The 18014-nt window shown below is 38.2% G+C and overlaps 2 protein-coding genes across 2 annotated transcripts; both read right to left on the bottom strand.

The window, feature by feature from the left end:
* Positions 1-1794: 1794 nt before the first annotated feature.
* On the bottom strand, positions 1795-8720 carry LOC108714358 (extended synaptotagmin-1). Its single transcript, XM_041590527.1, has 17 exons — positions 6711-8720; positions 5833-5874; positions 5542-5676; positions 5374-5447; positions 5216-5288; positions 5037-5126; positions 4852-4907; positions 4524-4644; positions 3974-4135; positions 3785-3882; positions 3606-3654; positions 3425-3514; positions 3231-3335; positions 3075-3146; positions 2810-2896; positions 2559-2705; positions 1795-2263 (listed from the first exon to the last, which is right to left on the bottom strand). Exons 1-17 carry the CDS (start codon positions 6945-6947, stop codon positions 2144-2146), a joined length of 1758 nt encoding a protein of 585 aa, XP_041446461.1. The 5' UTR covers positions 6948-8720; the 3' UTR covers positions 1795-2143.
* Positions 8721-8822: 102 nt separating this feature from the next.
* LOC121403068 (extended synaptotagmin-1-like) lies at positions 8823-14721 on the bottom strand. Its single transcript, XM_041590525.1, has 17 exons — positions 14236-14721; positions 13358-13399; positions 13073-13207; positions 12905-12978; positions 12747-12819; positions 12568-12657; positions 12383-12438; positions 12055-12175; positions 11505-11666; positions 11316-11413; positions 11137-11185; positions 10956-11045; positions 10762-10866; positions 10606-10677; positions 10341-10427; positions 10090-10236; positions 8823-9794 (listed from the first exon to the last, which is right to left on the bottom strand). The coding sequence occupies exons 1-17, from the start codon at positions 14470-14472 to the stop codon at positions 9675-9677; spliced, it is 1758 nt and encodes a 585-aa protein (XP_041446459.1). The 5' UTR covers positions 14473-14721; the 3' UTR covers positions 8823-9674.
* Between the last annotated feature and the right edge of the window lie 3293 nt (positions 14722-18014).

Genomic DNA, 18014 nt, shown 5'->3' with positions numbered 1-18014 from the left:
AGCATCCCATCAGCCCCCCCCCCGCCCGAACCACAGCACATTTAACTCCCAGTACAGTTGTTTGCTGTACCTGTTAATAAAATGCAGCGTAGAATAGCAGTGGTGGCAGCGGCCATGTCTGATTGCTTGACTTGTTTTACCTAGCTCTCTGACAGACAGTTTCTGGGAGGGGAAGTAGGCCTATGTTATATTATGGTTTCCCATGCCCTTTAAAGGAGTAGGTTGCCTTTAAGTATGTAATGGAATTTCCTGTTCTTGTCAACTTTTCAACTGGTCTTTTTTTCTTTTTTTTTAACCAGTTTCTTATTAGGCTATGATAAGGTATTACGTCAAAGTGCTATAATCCTTTATTTTTACAATTATTTACACATTACATAAATAGAGTGAGAGAAATACCCATCCCAAAGGTACATGCATATTCTTTTATTGTGATTAATCCTATAAAGTATTAACTGATTCATTGTAAACACCCAATACTACTGGAATACGCCTTTTTGTCATAATAGTGTGTGTGTATATGTATGTGTGTATATATATATATATATATATATATATATATATATATATATATATATTTTATATTGCTATATACAACTAGTTATAAACAAAATAACCTACATCTCTTCACATAGCCATTTATAGCTCCTACCAAAAGTAGGTTAAAATTACAGGTCATCCTTGAGTTCATGACCCAGAGATAGCTGTATGCCCTGATATTTACACTGTAAATGTTACTTTAAGAACAAGATGTCCATAGCTAGGTATACTTAACTAATATCCAGGGTCTTGAGTATGATGTGTGTTCCTCAGATAATTACTGTGTGTTCAAGAAGTATTAACAGCTTTGCATGCTTAACAAATGATTTGTGGTTTGGCAATGGATTATAAATGGATTATTACAGATTTCAAGCCTTTTGTTTCATTTTCCTTTAGGCTAGTTGCTTATGTGTACTTACACCAGCATTAGTATGTTATTTATATAGTTCTGATACATTTACACAATGTTTTACAGAGATGATACATCAGTACCTGACCAGTGGAGCTTGCAGTCTCCGATTCCTATTCCATTCACACAAGGTAGGGTCAGTTTTATTAGGTTCCATTTAAACTTTCCTTATGTTTTTGGAGGAAACCGGATTGCCCAGAAAACACTGATTTTGATGCAGCTGCATCAGAATTACAGTGATTTTAAGGCCAGTGCCAAACTGTAAGTGTATATGCGCAAGCTGAGAAACAGCCTTGCTTGTATCCAATCGAGCTTGTCACTACACTGCTTTGGCCTGGATACAGACACACACAGCAGATTTCAGTGCAGAAATACATGTCCATTCTCGTGCCAAAATGAGCAGTGCTCAGTGGAGGGGCATTTATTCGGCCTGCAATTATACCGATTTTGTGACTTTTTTTTTTAAGACAGCAATAAACATAATATTGCATGATTACAATAATATGCATACTTTACATACAAAGCTACAAAAAAGTACTCGCCCCACAGAGCCATATATTTTTTCGTAAACACAAGAAGAACCTTAGTAAATAACCCCCTAATGCAAGATGGTGTGTGTGTGTATATAATCATATAAATATAGCCGTAAGAGGCAGTTGTCTTGCTATTTGAATGCAGAGCAGTGAAAATGTATGCACCATGTTTGCCTTATACAGGGTACAGCACATAGGAGAAGTCGTATCATGTGTTACGCAATTAGCATCACAATTATGGCCTATTTCTCAAGCAAGCTCTTATCCTCAGAATGTCAAAATCACACACAGTATTTCCCAGCTCCTCTACTTTTGTTCTTTTTAGCACCTTGTTTGTTACATAGTTATATAGTTAAATCGGGTTGAAACAAGACAAAGTCCATCAAGTTCAACCCCTCCAAATGAAAATCCAGCATCCACACACACACCCCTCTCTACTTTAACATAAATGATATAAACCCATAGCTATACTAACTAGTTTACTATCACAATAGCCTTTGATGTTTGCGCCATATTTACCATGAGACAAGTTGAGAACCTTTCCTTAGGTCACACTTTACCAAGAAAAAAACAATCAACTACCTCAGTTCTAATGACAAGCTCAATTGGTTTATTCATTTATTTATTCAGTCAAAGAGATTCATCAACCCGTGGTTATAAATATTCACTGCTTGTTGACTTTGGTCCGGGATTTGCGCTTTCGGGACAATGAAGCCTTCGTTTTTTTCTGGGTGATAGGGGTGCTTTCTTGTTGCTCTGGCTTCATAGAGTAAGGGGTCAAAATCTGAGGTGAATAAAACAAACAGCCATAGATTAGTGTAGGTAAATATCTTAACTATGGATTTATATAATATAATGCAACCTTATGCTAACACCTTCGAATGCCTTCTTTGGTGCAGTTTCAATTAACACAGTCCCAATTAGTATTTGGTACAGTAGTTTTTCTCTACAATACCACAGATCCAAGGTAGAATGTATTAGCCGATTCCTTTTATGAAGGTGTAATTTAAAGCTATAGGCTTATTGGAAATATTCGACCATATTTAATAAATCAACACAATTAAGAGTCTTTCACTTACCCGTAGTTGAAGTTTTACCCGGATGTCACAATTCTGTTCTGTTAATTCCAGGGGCAGCCAGTCTTCCATGGTCATGTCCATAGCTGCCACTAGACGGGATAAGGGTACGGTAACACATCCAAGGGGTGCGCCGCTCTCATTTAGTACCTATAAAAATAGCGGTGATAAGTGCAAGAAGGCAGAAATACATAGCACCAGTACATGAGGCACAAAGGCAGCCACCTTTTATACTCACACACATTTATACTCACCTTAAGCTTCAGTTCCTCACTAAGTGGGTTCCTTATTAAGAATTGGAACCTTTTTTTCCACTCTGCTTCTCCATTATTCACTTTGCTCTGGAAACAGAAAAATCAGATCGATTCAGAATAAAGACTGGTATGGTCACTTAGGTTAACAGATATGTTTACAGGTTACAGAAATACTAATCTGCTATTAATGCCCCCCAGTTGCCCCAATCACGTCAGGAAAAGGAGTAAACATATTTCAAATTTGAACAGTTATTTTCGTACTTACTCCAGTTTTCTTTACAGAATCTCCAACAGAAGCGTGCACCACGGCTAATGGTTTCAGTTTGTCTTTCCTAACCTATTAGACAAAAACAGATCTCTGTGAAAAACTGTGTATTATAGCAAAAGAGAGAGCTTAAGGTATCTCGATCTTCTCACTCACCTGTATCATAGGTAGACCCCTTGCTTTTTCAATAACAGCATATAGAACAGCTGTAGAAATTTCCTTATTCCACTCCAACTGGGTTTGCATATTTTCTTTTAGCACCTGCAAAACAACAAACATCTTAGATCTATCCAACAGTAAAAGATTCCAATTATTCCCCAAAGCAGCCAGGAAAAAGAAACCAACTTTACCTCTTCTAGCTTGGTTGGGTCTGATAGAAGCTTTAGGCGTTCCATCTTGATATGGAGCTGTCCAGACTTTGCACTCTCCAATTGTATCCACTGAAGGGATGAAAGAAGCAAATATATTGTCTCAGATATCTCGGAAAGTCTTGTATTATTATTTTGCATCCCTATCACTAGCTATGCTTACCTTGTCTAGGCATTTTGTCTCTGAGACTTCGTCAGTACTGATTGTACACCTACATATCAGAGGAAAGGAAAAAGATTTCAATTTAAAGAAAAGAAAAAAGAATGGCATTTAATTTAGCCATTTAATTCCATAATGCTTGCCAGATATGGAAAAAGGGCCCTAGTTGAAAACATACTCACTTGCCCAAAGACTGATCTATCTCCCTATGATGTATCGCCCTATTTTTGTGAAAGAGATGAAATTCGATCTCTTGTCCTGGAAGGTCAGAATATAATATCTAAGGATAAAACAAGAGATAAGGTTACAATACCTAAAGAGATATCTCTTATATCATGTACTGTACAGATAAATATCTGGGCGTGCAATACCTCAAATGGCTCATTCCACTGTGGGTTCAAGTTCTTATGTATAATCCTCGTTTTTTCTATCGTTTTTCCTCCGTGTATGACAACATACGGGTCCGACGACTTCATCAAAATGTCTTTGGCGATAAGGTTTTTGGCTTCTATCACATGGACACGAAGTACGTTCTAAAATAACAAGAATATTCATATTTAAAATAAAACGCATAGAGCTAAAGGTGGCCGATTCTTGGACTTTCTAATCCCAGCTCTCTAAATGCAACTTTCACTCGTCGACTCTCTACAGCAGTGATCCCCAACCATTGGCTTGTGGGCACGTTTTGGAGGCATAAACTGCCACACAGACCCACCTGTAGGCTGCCAGTCCACATAGGGGTTACTAAATAACCAACTACAGCCCTTATTGCCCCCCAGGAACTTGCTTTCATGCTTTGGTTACTCCCCAACTTTTTTTTTTTATTTAAATGTGGCTCATGGGTAAAAAAAAGTTTGGGGACCCCTGCTCTACAGGGAAGCAGAAGGGGACACCGGCTGTAAAATAAAAGCTAGGCCTTACCTTGGGCTCTATGAAGTGCAGCTCATTCACATCAAATTTGGATGTTAAAGGCTGGGACAAGTGATTCGGTGAAACCAAGAAGTGCGCAATTTTATCAACAATCTTTTTGTCTGACATTGTACTGGAGGAGAGGAAGAAGAAAATATGAATGTTATCCCACTGTTCCAAAAAGTGAGATAGAACAGGTAGAGAGATAAGAGAGGGATAAAAGGTACTAACTTTTAGACATTTACAAATGCATGGGGTAGTATAAGGTTAAGAGCAATAGCTAGAAAGGGAAGGGCAGAGGGTGAATAGATACAAATAAAGTCAAGGGGGCGCAACGTACTGAAGTCCAGGAATGTTAAGCAGGTGGGAGAGTCCTGTCCAACGTAGTTCCAATACCTGCCATGAAAATACAGTCACATTATGAAATTAGAAGAAAGAGATGGTCACAAAATATCAACGCTTTCCTAATTATATAAGTAGTTTCCCTTTAGCTGCACTAAACAGCTCCATTATTAATTGACTTACCGGTCGATGAGGGAAATAGAAGGTAAGGGATCCAACTAAGGGCACTTCTTCCATTAATGGTGCGAGAATAATTCTCAAGGTTCCCTCCAGCTGCAAAAGAAAAAGTTATATTTATTTATCATGTATGCAAGGGAAATGGGTGACTCGTGCAAGGATATAAGATTGTTTGGCTCACTTACTTTGACAGATTTCACTCCAGCTATGGCGGTTCCTTCAGTAAATCCGATATCCACCTTCACTTCTGTATTATAACTGAAAAAGTTGCAAAAGACAATTGTGTAAGAAAGCAATAGTTCACAGTTTGCAATGGAAATTTAAAAAGCTATTTAAAATGTACCTTATTTCCAGATCCAACATGATCTGCTTCTTCTCTGGGTCCGCGTGGGCTCTCAAAGCAGTGACCTGTGGGGCCTGAGTATAACATTGGGGTGTTATAATTTGTTGTTCAGAAATCTCTTTATGATATGAGGAGGGAGATAATCTAAATATAGAGAGGGATCATTACCTTCTTTCCAAAATCAACATTTATGAAGCGGAAAGAGGAGAGATATTTGCTGACGCAGCGGATTTTCGGCTGAATCTTCTGTCTAAGCGTATTTTCCAAAACTGTGGTAACATAAGGCCACATACTCTCCACAATCTGCCAGGTGAATAAAAGAAAATAAGTTTAATAGGCCATGAAGCCAGGAATAAAAGATTTAGACATATAGACGTACCCAGACATAGCCATATCACCCATGTACAATCATCCATTGACACAGTACATTTTATATATATATATATATATATCACTTACCACATTCAGGGACTTGTTTCTCTCAAAGTGTTCACGTATGGGCTGCAAAGTTAAAGAGAGGCATCATTTAGAAAGCTCCGTTATTGCACCTATAAAGTCACATTCTTAGCAACTTTTTATAATCATTTTTTAATAAAAATGTATTTCTTTTCTGCCTCTTCCAGATTTAAGGTGGGTGTCATTGACCCCAGAAGCCAAACAAATTGTTGCTCTGTGAGGCTATAATTATATTGTTATTCATCAAACAAATCGTTTCAGCAGCACTCCAAATAGGTGAAAAGAAGTCATTTATTTGCGCCATAAATCAGACATAAATCACACCTATTTAAGGCTGAAAACATGCAGGGATAAATTGGACCACAGCAACCAGATAACTACTTAAATTCTAAATACAAGAGCTACTAAAAATTTAAAATAATTAGACCAGTTGTAAAACCTCTTAAAATATCTCGTTTCCATCATACACAAATGTGAAGGTAAACTACACGTTTAAATAAAAAGTTTCAATTTATTCTTTAAAATGAGGTATGACTACCCATTGCCTATACAAGTGTGAATGACTTCCTTGATATAGACAGTGATATTCTAATTAACAACTGATCTTAATTTTTTATTGTTGAACTTTTTCTTCAGCAGCTCTTTAGTTTGGTCTAATTTACCCTATTAACCATGCAGTAGTTTGAAAGAGAGATTTAAAGATAAATAGAAAACTACAAAAAATAAAGACCAACTGAAAAGTTGTTAAGCACACTCTATATAGGGTATTCTATTACTAGATGTAACTTTAATGTCAATTACTCCATTAAGCCGAAAGCACATTTACTGCAAATGGTTTCCAGGTTAGTTAGTAGAATTTAGCACTTATTGGGAAGCCTTACTTTTTGTGGAGTTTGTTTCTGGTCCTTGGGATTATCCTCTGTTTTCATTCCAGAAGGGCACCTGCTTGTCTTCCAATACCTATAGCGCTTCCATATCAGGATTCCTATGATAACATATCCTATTTTAAAGTGAATAGATCCTAAAAAATAGCCCAATAACAGGAACAGGATATAATTTTCAGATATAAATTGGGACATAGATTGTAATCTAAATGAAGATTGATTGTGTTCAGGCATGATTGGTTAAAAAAAAGAAAGAAAAAGTTGGTTGAAAAAAAGAAAAAAAAGAAGTTTTAAAAAAATCAAGTTTTGCAGCAAGAGTATTGGGAGCAAGCTCCTTCCACCTCGGCTGCTAGACTCAAAATGACTTGAAAGCAGTGTGTAAACAACTACAGCTGGGAAAGGTTGTCATGGTGATGACATCACAATGGTAAAGGCGGCCATGGTGATGACATCACAATGGTAAAGGCGGCCATGGTGATGACATCACAATGGTAACGGTTGTCATGGTGATGACATCACAATGGTTAACGGTTGTCATGGTGATGACATCACCATGGTAACGGTTGTCATGGTGATGACATTAATATTGGTGTTACTGTTTATTTAACTGATAAAAACTCTGTATAAAATGTATTTTGTATAACACATTAAAGACCAGCAGACCTGTTAGTAACTCAGCAACTGGTATCTACACTTACTGGCTGACCAGGCATACACAAATAAAACCTATTTGTATAGCATTTTTGTAATATTTATACAAACTGACTGCAGGCAAGCAAAACACAAGGCAATACAAAGGTTCCTCGTTCATATCAACTGCATTATTAGAGGAAGAAACTATCACAAGAGGGGGCAAATCATGTAGAACATTACCCAGGGTCTTGGCCAAACGGGTTACCAGAAAGATTTGGGTGGGCCCTGGTCCAGTTAGCCCTAGGCTCATTTGTCTATTGTGTTTGCCTCATCAGTCTTTTTTTTCTTTACATAATCTAATCTATCCTATCTATTTCTCTACTTTGTTCCCATACAGAAATAGGTAATTACTATAAAACAGGCCGAATGCTTGGGAGGCTCCATTCAAAAAGTAGTTCACCATTAATTTAACTTTTAGTATGTTATAGAATGGGCAATTCCAAGCAACTGTTTAATTGGCCTTTCCATTTTTTTTTTATAGTTTTTGAATTATTTGCCGCCTTCTTCTCTTTCCAGCTTTCAAATGGGGATCACTGAAAACAAATGCTCTGTAAGGCTGCACATTTCTTGTTATTGCTGCACATGTCTATGTAACACATGTCCATTCTCGTGCCAAAATGCTCTGTCTGCACTGCAGTGCTCATCAGTGCAGAGATATACATGGGTGGAGGGGCATTTATTCGGCCTGCAATTATACAGATGCCAAGACACAGCCCAGTGTGACACTAACCAAACTAATTTATTTCGCTGCACTTTAACTCAATTATTTTGTGTTTTTTTTTTTTTTTTAGGAAACCAATAAACATAATATTGCATAATATGCATACTTGCATAAGTATTTAGTCCCCCTTTAGGTTAGTAAGATGATGACTGGGCACCCCACAAAAAGTGACCGATTTTCAATTCATATTTTCAGATTTTTCTCATTGAATTCAGATCAATACTTTGCAAGACATTACTGTTTTATTCTTAAAGCATTGCAGTGTTATCTTGGCTTGTGTTTGGATTTCTTTATACTGCTATAATATGAACTTTTGCCTTAAAGGAGAACTAAAGCATGAACTAAAGCATGACTAAAGATGTAGGCTAGAAATGTTGTACAATATGTTTTGGCAGGGTCGGACTGAGGAGCCCGGGGCCCACCGGGGCTGCTGTCTCAGGGCTTGCCTCCGACCCTCACCCATACCACAAAGCCCACTCTGGGGCCCCGGACACATGTGCGCAACCCCCCAACTCCCCCCCCCGCTCTCTCACCTGCTCCTGCGCACACCCCCTGCATGCGCTTACTCTCGTGCACACCCCCTGCGTACGCTCGCTCTTTCCTTTCAACTTTTTCCTCCAGGTACATGGCAGCGGTGACCGGGATCTGGCCCGGGCGGCCCACAAGAACAGGACCCACCAGGTTTTTTCCCAGTGTCCCGTTGGCCCAGTCCGACCCTGATCCTATCTCCTACATATTATTAGGTACAAAGGTAAAACACACTAAATATGAACACCAGGAGTCCTCTGAACCGTTTGATGAAGACACCCCACATGAGCCATTAGTTGTGCAATTCCTGCAAAATCAACACATTTACAGCATTTTATATGGAGTAAAGCTACAAAAAAAGTACTCGCCCCACAGAGCCATATATTTTTTCGTAAATACAAGAAAAACCTTAGTAAATAACCCCCTAATGCAAGACGGTGTGTGTATATAATCATATAAATATAGCCGTAAGAGGCAGTTGTCTTGCTATTTGAATGCAGAGCAGTGAAAATGTATGCACCATGTTTGCCTTATACAGGGTACAGCACATAGGAGAAGTCGTATCATGTGTTACGCAATTAGCATCACAATTATGGCCTATTTCTCAAGCAAGCTCTTATCCTCAGAATGTCAAAATCACACACAGTATTTCCCAGCTCCTCTCCTTTTGTTCTTTTTAGCACCTTGTTTGTTACATAGTTATATAGTTAAATCGGGTTGAAACAAGACAAAGTCCATCAAGTTCAACCCCTCCAAATGAAAATCCAGCATCCACACACACACCCCTCTCTACTTTAACATAAATGATATAAACCCATAGCTATACTAACTAGTTTACTATCACAATAGCCTTTGATGTTTGCGCCATATTTACCATGAGACAAGTTGAGAACCTTTCCTTAGGTCACACTTTACCAAGAAAAAAACAATCAACTACCTCAGTTCTAATGACAAGCTCAATTGGTTTATTCATTTATTTATTCAGTCAAAGAGATTCATCAACCCGTGGTTATAAATATTCACTGCTTGTTGACTTTGGTCCGGGATTTGCGCTTTCGGGACAATGAAGCCTTCGTTTTTTTCTGGGTGATAGGGGTGCTTTCTTGTTGCTCTGGCTTCATAGAGTAAGGGGTCAAAATCTGAGGTGAATAAAACAAACAGCCATAGATTAGTGTAGGTAAATATCTTAACTATGGATTTATATAATATAATGCAACCTTATGCTAACACCTTCGAATGCCTTCTTTGGTGCAGTTTCAATTAACACAGTCCCAATTAGTATTTGGTACAGTAGTTTTTCTCTACAATACCACAGATCCAAGGTAGAATGTATTAGCCGATTCCTTTTATGAAGGTGTAATTTAAAGCTATAGGCTTATTGGAAATATTCGACCATATTTAATAAATCAACACAATTAAGAGTCTTTCACTTACCCGTAGTTGAAGTTTTACCCGGATGTCACAATTCTGTTCTGTTAATTCCAGGGGCAGCCAGTCTTCCATGGTCATGTCCATAGCTGCCACTAGACGGGATAAGGGTACGGTAACACATCCAAGGGGTGCGCCGCTCTCATTTAGTACCTATAAAAATAGCGGTGATAAGTGCAAGAAGGCAGAAATACATAGCACCAGTACATGAGGCACAAAGGCAGCCACCTTTTATACTCACACACATTTATACTCACCTTAAGCTTCAGTTCCTCACTAAGTGGGTTCCTTATTAAGAATTGGAACCTCTTTTTCCACTCTGCTTCTCCATTATTCACTTTGCTCTGGAAACAGAAAAATCAGATCGATTCAGAATAAAGACTGGTATGGTCACTTAGGTTAACAGATATGTTTACAGGTTACAGAAATACTAATCTGCTATTAATGCCCCCCAGTTGCCCCAATCACGTCAGGAAAAGGAGTAAACATATTTCAAATTTGAACAGTTATTTTCGTACTTACTCCAGTTTTCTTTACAGAATCTCCAACAGAAGCGTGCACCACGGCTAATGGTTTCAGTTTGTCTTTCCTAACCTATTAGACAAAAACAGATCTCTGTGAAAAACTGTGTATTATAGCAAAAGAGAGAGCTTAAGGTATCTCGATCTTCTCACTCACCTGTATCATAGGTAGACCCCTTGCTTTTTCAATAACAGCATATAGAACAGCTGTAGAAATTTCCTTATTCCACTCCAACTGGGTTTGCATATTTTCTTTTAGCACCTGCAAAACAACAAACATCTTAGATCTATCCAACAGTAAAAGATTCCAATTATTCCCCAAAGCAGCCAGGAAAAAGAAACCAACTTTACCTCTTCTAGCTTGGTTGGGTCTGATAGAAGCTTTAGGCGTTCCATCTTGATATGGAGCTGTCCAGACTTTGCACTCTCCAATTGTATCCACTGAAGGGATGAAAGAAGCAAATATATTGTCTCAGATATCTCGGAAAGTCTTGTATTATTATTTTGCATCCCTATCACTAGCTATGCTTACCTTGTCTAGGCATTTTGTCTCTGAGACTTCGTCAGTACTGATTGTACACCTACATATCAGAGGAAAGGAAAAAGATTTCAATTTAAAGAAAAGAAAAAAGAATGGCATTTAATTTAGCCATTTAATTCCATAATGCTTGCCAGATATAGAAAAAGGGCCCTAGTTGAAAACATACTCACTTGCCCAAAGACTGATCTATCTCCCTATGATGTATCGCCCTATTTTTGTGAAAGAGATGAAATTCGATCTCTTGTCCTGGAAGGTCAGAATATAATATCTAAGGATAAAACAAGAGATAAGGTTACAATACCTAAAGAGATATCTCTTATATCATGTACTGTACAGATAAATATCTGGGCGTGCAATACCTCAAATGGCTCATTCCACTGTGGGTTCAAGTTCTTATGTATAATCCTCGTTTTTTCTATCGTTTTTCCTCCGTGTATGACAACATACGGGTCCGACGACTTCATCAAAATGTCTTTGGCGATAAGGTTTTTGGCTTCTATCACATGGACACGAAGTACGTTCTAAAATAACAAGAATATTCATATTTAAAATAAAACGCATAGAGCTAAAGGTGGCCGATTCTTGGACTTTCTAATCCCAGCTCTCTAAATGCAACTTTCACTCGTCGACTCTCTACAGCAGTGATCCCCAACCATTGGCTTGTGGGCACGTTTTGGAGGCATAAACTGCCACACAGACCCACCTGTAGGCTGCCAGTCCACATAGGGGTTACTAAATAACCAACTACAGCCCTTATTGCCCCCCAGGAACTTGCTTTCATGCTTTGGTTACTCCCCAACTTTTTTTTTTTATTTAAATGTGGCTCATGGGTAAAAAAAAGTTTGGGGACCCCTGCTCTACAGGGAAGCAGAAGGGGACACCGGCTGTAAAATAAAAGCTAGGCCTTACCTTGGGCTCTATGAAGTGCAGCTCATTCACATCAAATTTGGATGTTAAAGGCTGGGACAAGTGATTCGGTGAAACCAAGAAGTGCGCAATTTTATCAACAATCTTTTTGTCTGACATTGTACTGGAGGAGAGGAAGAAGAAAATATGAATGTTATCCCACTGTTCCAAAAAGTGAGATAGAACAGGTAGAGAGATAAGAGAGGGATAAAAGGTACTAACTTTTAGACATTTACAAATGCATGGGGTAGTATAAGGTTAAGAGCAATAGCTAGAAAGGGAAGGGCAGAGGGTGAATAGATACAAATAAAGTCAAGGGGGCGCAACGTACTGAAGTCCAGGAATGTTAAGCAGGTGGGAGAGTCCTGTCCAACGTAGTTCCAATACCTGCCATGAAAATACAGTCACATTATGAAATTAGAAGAAAGAGATGGTCACAAAATATCAACGCTTTCCTAATTATATAAGTAGTTTCCCTTTAGCTGCACTAAACAGCTCCATTATTAATTGACTTACCGGTCGATGAGGGAAATAGAAGGTAAGGGATCCAACTAAGGGCACTTCTTCCATTAATGGTGCGAGAATAATTCTCAAGGTTCCCTCCAGCTGCAAAAGAAAAAGTTATATTTATTTATCATGTATGCAAGGGAAATGGGTGACTCGTGCAAGGATATAAGATTGTTTGGCTCACTTACTTTGACAGATTTCACTCCAGCTATGGCGGTTCCTTCAGTAAATCCGATATCCACCTTCACTTCTGTATTATAACTGAAAAAGTTGCAAAAGACAATTGTGTAAGAAAGCAATAGTTCACAGTTTGCAATGGAAATTTAAAAAGCTATTTAAAATGTACCTTATTTCCAGATCCAACATGATCTGCTTCTTCTCTGGGTCCGCGTGGGCTCTCAAAGCAGTGACCTGTGGGGCCTGAGTATAACATTGGGGTGTTATAATTTGTTGTTCAGAAATCTCTTTATGATATGAGGAGGGAGATAATCTAAATATAGAGAGGGATCATTACCTTCTTTCCAAAATCAACATTTATGAAGCGGAAAGAGGAGAGATATTTGCTGACGCAGCGGATTTTCGGCTGAATCTTCTGTCTAAGCGTATTTTCCAAAACTGTGGTAACATAAGGCCACATACTCTCCACAATCTGCCAGGTGAATAAAAGAAAATAAGTTTAATAGGCCATGAAGCCAGGAATAAAAGATTTAGACATATAGACGTACCCAGACATAGCCATATCACCCATGTACAATCATCCATTGACACAGTATATTTTATATATATATATATCACTTACCACATTCAGGGACTTGTTTCTCTCAAAGTGTTCACGTATGGGCTGCAAAGTTAAAGAGAGGCATCATTTAGAAAGCTCCGTTATTGCACCTATAAAGTCACATTCTTAGCAACTTTTTATAATCATTTTTTAATAAAAATGTATTTCTTTTCTGCCTCTTCCAGATTTAAGGTGGGTGTCATTGACCCCAGAAGCCAAACAAATTGTTGCTCTGTGAGGCTATAATTATATTGTTATTCATCAAACAAATCGTTTCAGCAGCACTCCAAATAGGTGAAAAGAAGTCGTTTATTTGCGCCATAAATCAGACATAAATCACACCTATTTAAGGCTGAAAACATGCAGGGATAAATTGGACCACAGCAACCAGATAACTACTTAAATTCTAAATACAAGAGCTACTAAAAATTTAAAATAATTAGACCAGTTGTAAAACCTCTTAAAATATCTCGTTTCCATCATACACAAATGTGAAGGTAAACTACACGTTTAAATAAAAAGTTTCAATTTATTCTTTAAAATGAGGTATGACTACCCATTGCCTATACAAGTGTGAATGACTTCCTTGATATAGACAGTGATATTCTAATTAACAACTGATCTTAATTTTTTATTGTTGAACTTTTTCTTCAGCAGCTCTTTAGTTTGGTCTAATTTACCCTATTAACCATGCAGTAGTTTGAAAGAGAGATTTAAAGATAAATAGAAAACTACAAAAAATAAAGACCAACTGAAAAGTTGTTAAGCACACTCTATATAGGGTATTCTAATACTAGATGTAACTTTAATGTCAATTACTCCATTAAGTCGAAAGCACATTTACTACAAATGGTTTCCAGGTTAGTTAGTAGAATTTAGCACTTATTGGGAAGCCTTACTTTTTGTGGAGTTTGTTTCTGGTCCTTGGGATTATCCTCTGTTTTCATTCCAGAAGGGCACCTGCTTGTCTTCCAATACCTATAGCGCTTCCATATCAGGATTCCTATGATAACATATCCTATTTTAAAGTGAATAGATCCTAAAAAATAGCCCAATAACAGGAACAGGATATAATTTTCAGATATAAATTGGGACATAGATTGTAATCTAAATGAAGATTGATTGTGTTCAGGCATGATTGGTTAAAAAAAAGAAAGAAAAAGTTGGTTGAAAAAAAGAAAAAAAAGAAGTTTAAAAAAAATCAAGTTTTGCAGCAAGAGTATTGGGAGCAAGCTCCTTCCACTTCGGCTGCTAGACTCAAAATGACTTGAAAGCAGTGTGTAAACAACTACAGCTGGTAAAGGTTGTCATGGTGATGACATCACAATGGTAAAAGCGGCCATGTTGATGACATCACAATGGTAAAGGCGGCCATGCTGATGACATCACAATGGTAAAGGCGGCCATGCTGATGACATCACAATGGTAACGGTTGTCATGGTGATGACATCACAATGGTAACGGTTGTCATGGTGATGACATCACAATGGTTAATGGTTGTCATGGTGATGACATCACAATGGTAACGGTTGTCATGGTGATGCCATTAATATTGGTGTTACTGTTTATTTAACTGATAAAAACGCTGTATAAAATGTATTTTGTATAACACATTAAAGACCAGCAGACCTGTTAGTAACTCAGCAACTGGTATCTACACTTACTGGCTGACCAGGCATACACAAATAAAACCTATTTGTATAGCATTTTTGTAATATTTATACAAACTGACTGCAGGCAAGCAAAACACAAGGCAATACAAAGGTTCCTCGTTCATATCAACTGCATTATTAGAGGAAGAAACTATCACAAGAGGGGGCAAATCATGTAGAACATTACCCAGGGTCTTGGCCAAACGGGTTACCAGAAAGATTTGGGTGGGCCCTGGTCCAGTTAGCCCTAGGCTCATTTGTCTATTGTGTTTGCCTCATCAGTCTTTTTTTCTTTACATAATCTAATCTATCCTATCTATTTCTCTACTTTGTTCCCATACAGAAATAGGTAATTACTATAAAACAGGCCGAATGCTTGGGAGGCTCCATTCAAAAAGTAGTTCACCATTAATTTAACTTTTAGTATGTTATAGAATGGGCAATTCCAAGGAACTGTTTAATTGGCCTTTCCATTTTTTTTGTATAGTTTTTGAATTATTTGCCTTCTTCTTCTCTTTCCAGCTTTCAAATGGGAATCACTGAAAACAAATGCTCTGTAAGGCTGCACATTTCTTGTTATTGTTATTTTTTTTTTTTTACTCATCTCTCAATTCAGTCCCTCTCATATTGAAATTCCAGTCTCTTCTATATATCAATGTATGGCTGCTAGAGTATGCAAACCCTAGCAACCTCAAAATGTGTGTAATTTTTGAAAAATGAACTTAAACCTTCCAGTCTACAGCATCATATTTTCCACAGATAACCAATAGGTAACCAAATTAAACACATTAAATATGAATGCCTGGGGTCAGCTGAGTAGTTTTATGCCCAATATGAATAGGTTTACCTCAGTATGTGGCATATAGGGGCCCAAAAATGAAGACACCCCATTAGGAGCTATCAGTTCTGTAATTCCAGATATTGCAAAATAAACACATTTACAACATTTTATGAAGGACAATGGTACAAAAATGTATTTTCACCCCAGAAAACCATATATTTTTGGAAAATACACATTCCCCCAAATCCAAATTGGGTATGAATATCTTCCTAAGTGGCAAGTCGCAAAGCTTTCCTTAATTTAGTGGTTGCAGTGACATTGCCTAAAATCCCCAAAAAATTCTATTGTGAATCATTTTATCCAGGGTTGGACTGGGGAGCCAGGGGGCCCACTGGGGCTTCTGTCTCAGGGCCCCCTCTGAACCGTGTCCATACCACAAAGCCCACTCTAGGGCCCCTGCCATGCTTGCACCCCCCTCCGCTCACTCACTTGCACGCCCCCTGTGTGCGCTCACTCTTACCTTACAACTTTTTCCTCCAGGTTCATGGCAGCGGTGACAGGGATCAGGGCTTTTTTGGGTTTTTTTCCGGTGACCCGCCAGCCCAGTCTGACCCTGATCTTATGTCCTGCATATTATTAGGTATCAAGGTAGAACACCAGGGGGCAGATTTATCAAAGGTCGAGGTGAATTTTCTAATTAAAAAAATTCAAATTTCAAGCTATTTTTGTGTATTTCGACTAAGGAATAGTACAAATTTGATTTGAAAAAAATTCTAAAGTTCGAATATCAAAGTTTATCACTTTAAAAATTTAATTTCGACCATTCGCCATCTAAAACCTGCCGAATTGCTGTTTTAGCCTATGGGGGACCTCCTAGAACCTAGGAATCAATTGGTGGACTTTGAAAAATCTACAGGTTTTTTTAGGGGGAAAACTTTGGATCGAATTTGATCGAATGCACTATTACTTCAATTCTTACGATTCAAATTTGGCCTAATACACCAATTATGTTCTAAATAATTAAGATTAAAATGGCCTCAACCACAACTGATAACAAGCATCAAGGAAAGGCATGACGAGTGTAGACATCACTTCTCACTCACCTGTATCATAGGTAGACCCCTTGCTTTTTCAATAACAGCATATAGAACAGCTGTAGAAATTTCCTTATTCCATTCCAAATGGGTTTGCATATTTTCTTTTAGCACCTGCAAAACAACAAACATCTTAGATCTATCCAACAGTAAAAGATTCCAATTATTCCCCAAAGCAGCCAGGAAAAAGAAACCAACTTTACCTCTTCTAGCTTGGTTGGGTCTGATAGAAGCTTTAGGCGTTCCATCTTGATATGGAGCTGTCCAGACTTTGCACTCTCCAATTGTATCCACTGAAGGGATAAAAGAAGCAAGTATATAGTAGCTGTAGAAGTAATTATACAGCTATAATTGGATGATAAAAAACATTAGGAGGACAAAGGAAAAGCAGCACCGGTAACTACAGCTTCTCAACTGCTTACTTTTTATATTATAGAGCCGTGTATGGAAAAAGCAGGCCCAGAATTTGTGGAAAGGCCATCTAGGCCCGGGCCTAGGGAGGCAGGATTTTAGGGGGTACCCACATTGGTTCAAAAACCCTGGGGATGCGCTGGAGATAAAATAATTTTTTTACATTTCCTCTGCACCAATCCCCATTGCTCCTGTCACCCTGGAGGGGACAGGGGCGACGAACGGTAGTGGGCCTAGGGGTGCCCACTATGTAAATCCGGCCCTGGGAAAAAGGGCCCTAGTTGAAAACATACTCACTTGCCCAAAGACTGATCTATCTCCCTATGATGTATCGCCCTATTTTTGTGAAACAGATGAAATTCTATTTCTTGCCCTGGAAGGTCAGAATATAATATCTAAGAATAAAAGAAATAAGGTTACAATACCTAAAGAGATATTTCTTATATCATGTTGCTCATTCCACTGTGGGTTCAAGTTCTTATGTATAACCCTCGTTTTTTTCTGTCGTTTTTCCTCCGTGTTTGACAACATACGGGTCTGACGACTTCATCAAAATGTCTTTGGCGAGTTTGGCTTCTATCACATGGACACGAAGTACGTTCTGAAATAACAAGAATATTCATATTTAAAATAAAAGCATCGAGCTAAAGTTGGCCGCTTCTTGGACTTTCTAATCCCAGCTCTCTAAATGCAATTTCACTCTTCACCAATTACAGCCCTTATTGCCCTGCCTATGAACT

Source organism: Xenopus laevis, chromosome 4L (genome assembly GCF_017654675.1).
Source record: "Xenopus laevis strain J_2021 chromosome 4L, Xenopus_laevis_v10.1, whole genome shotgun sequence".
Taxonomy (NCBI): domain Eukaryota; kingdom Metazoa; phylum Chordata; class Amphibia; order Anura; family Pipidae; genus Xenopus; species Xenopus laevis.
The sequence above is the reverse complement of the archived record's forward strand: the minus strand, read 5'-3'. Positions and strand labels throughout refer to the sequence as shown.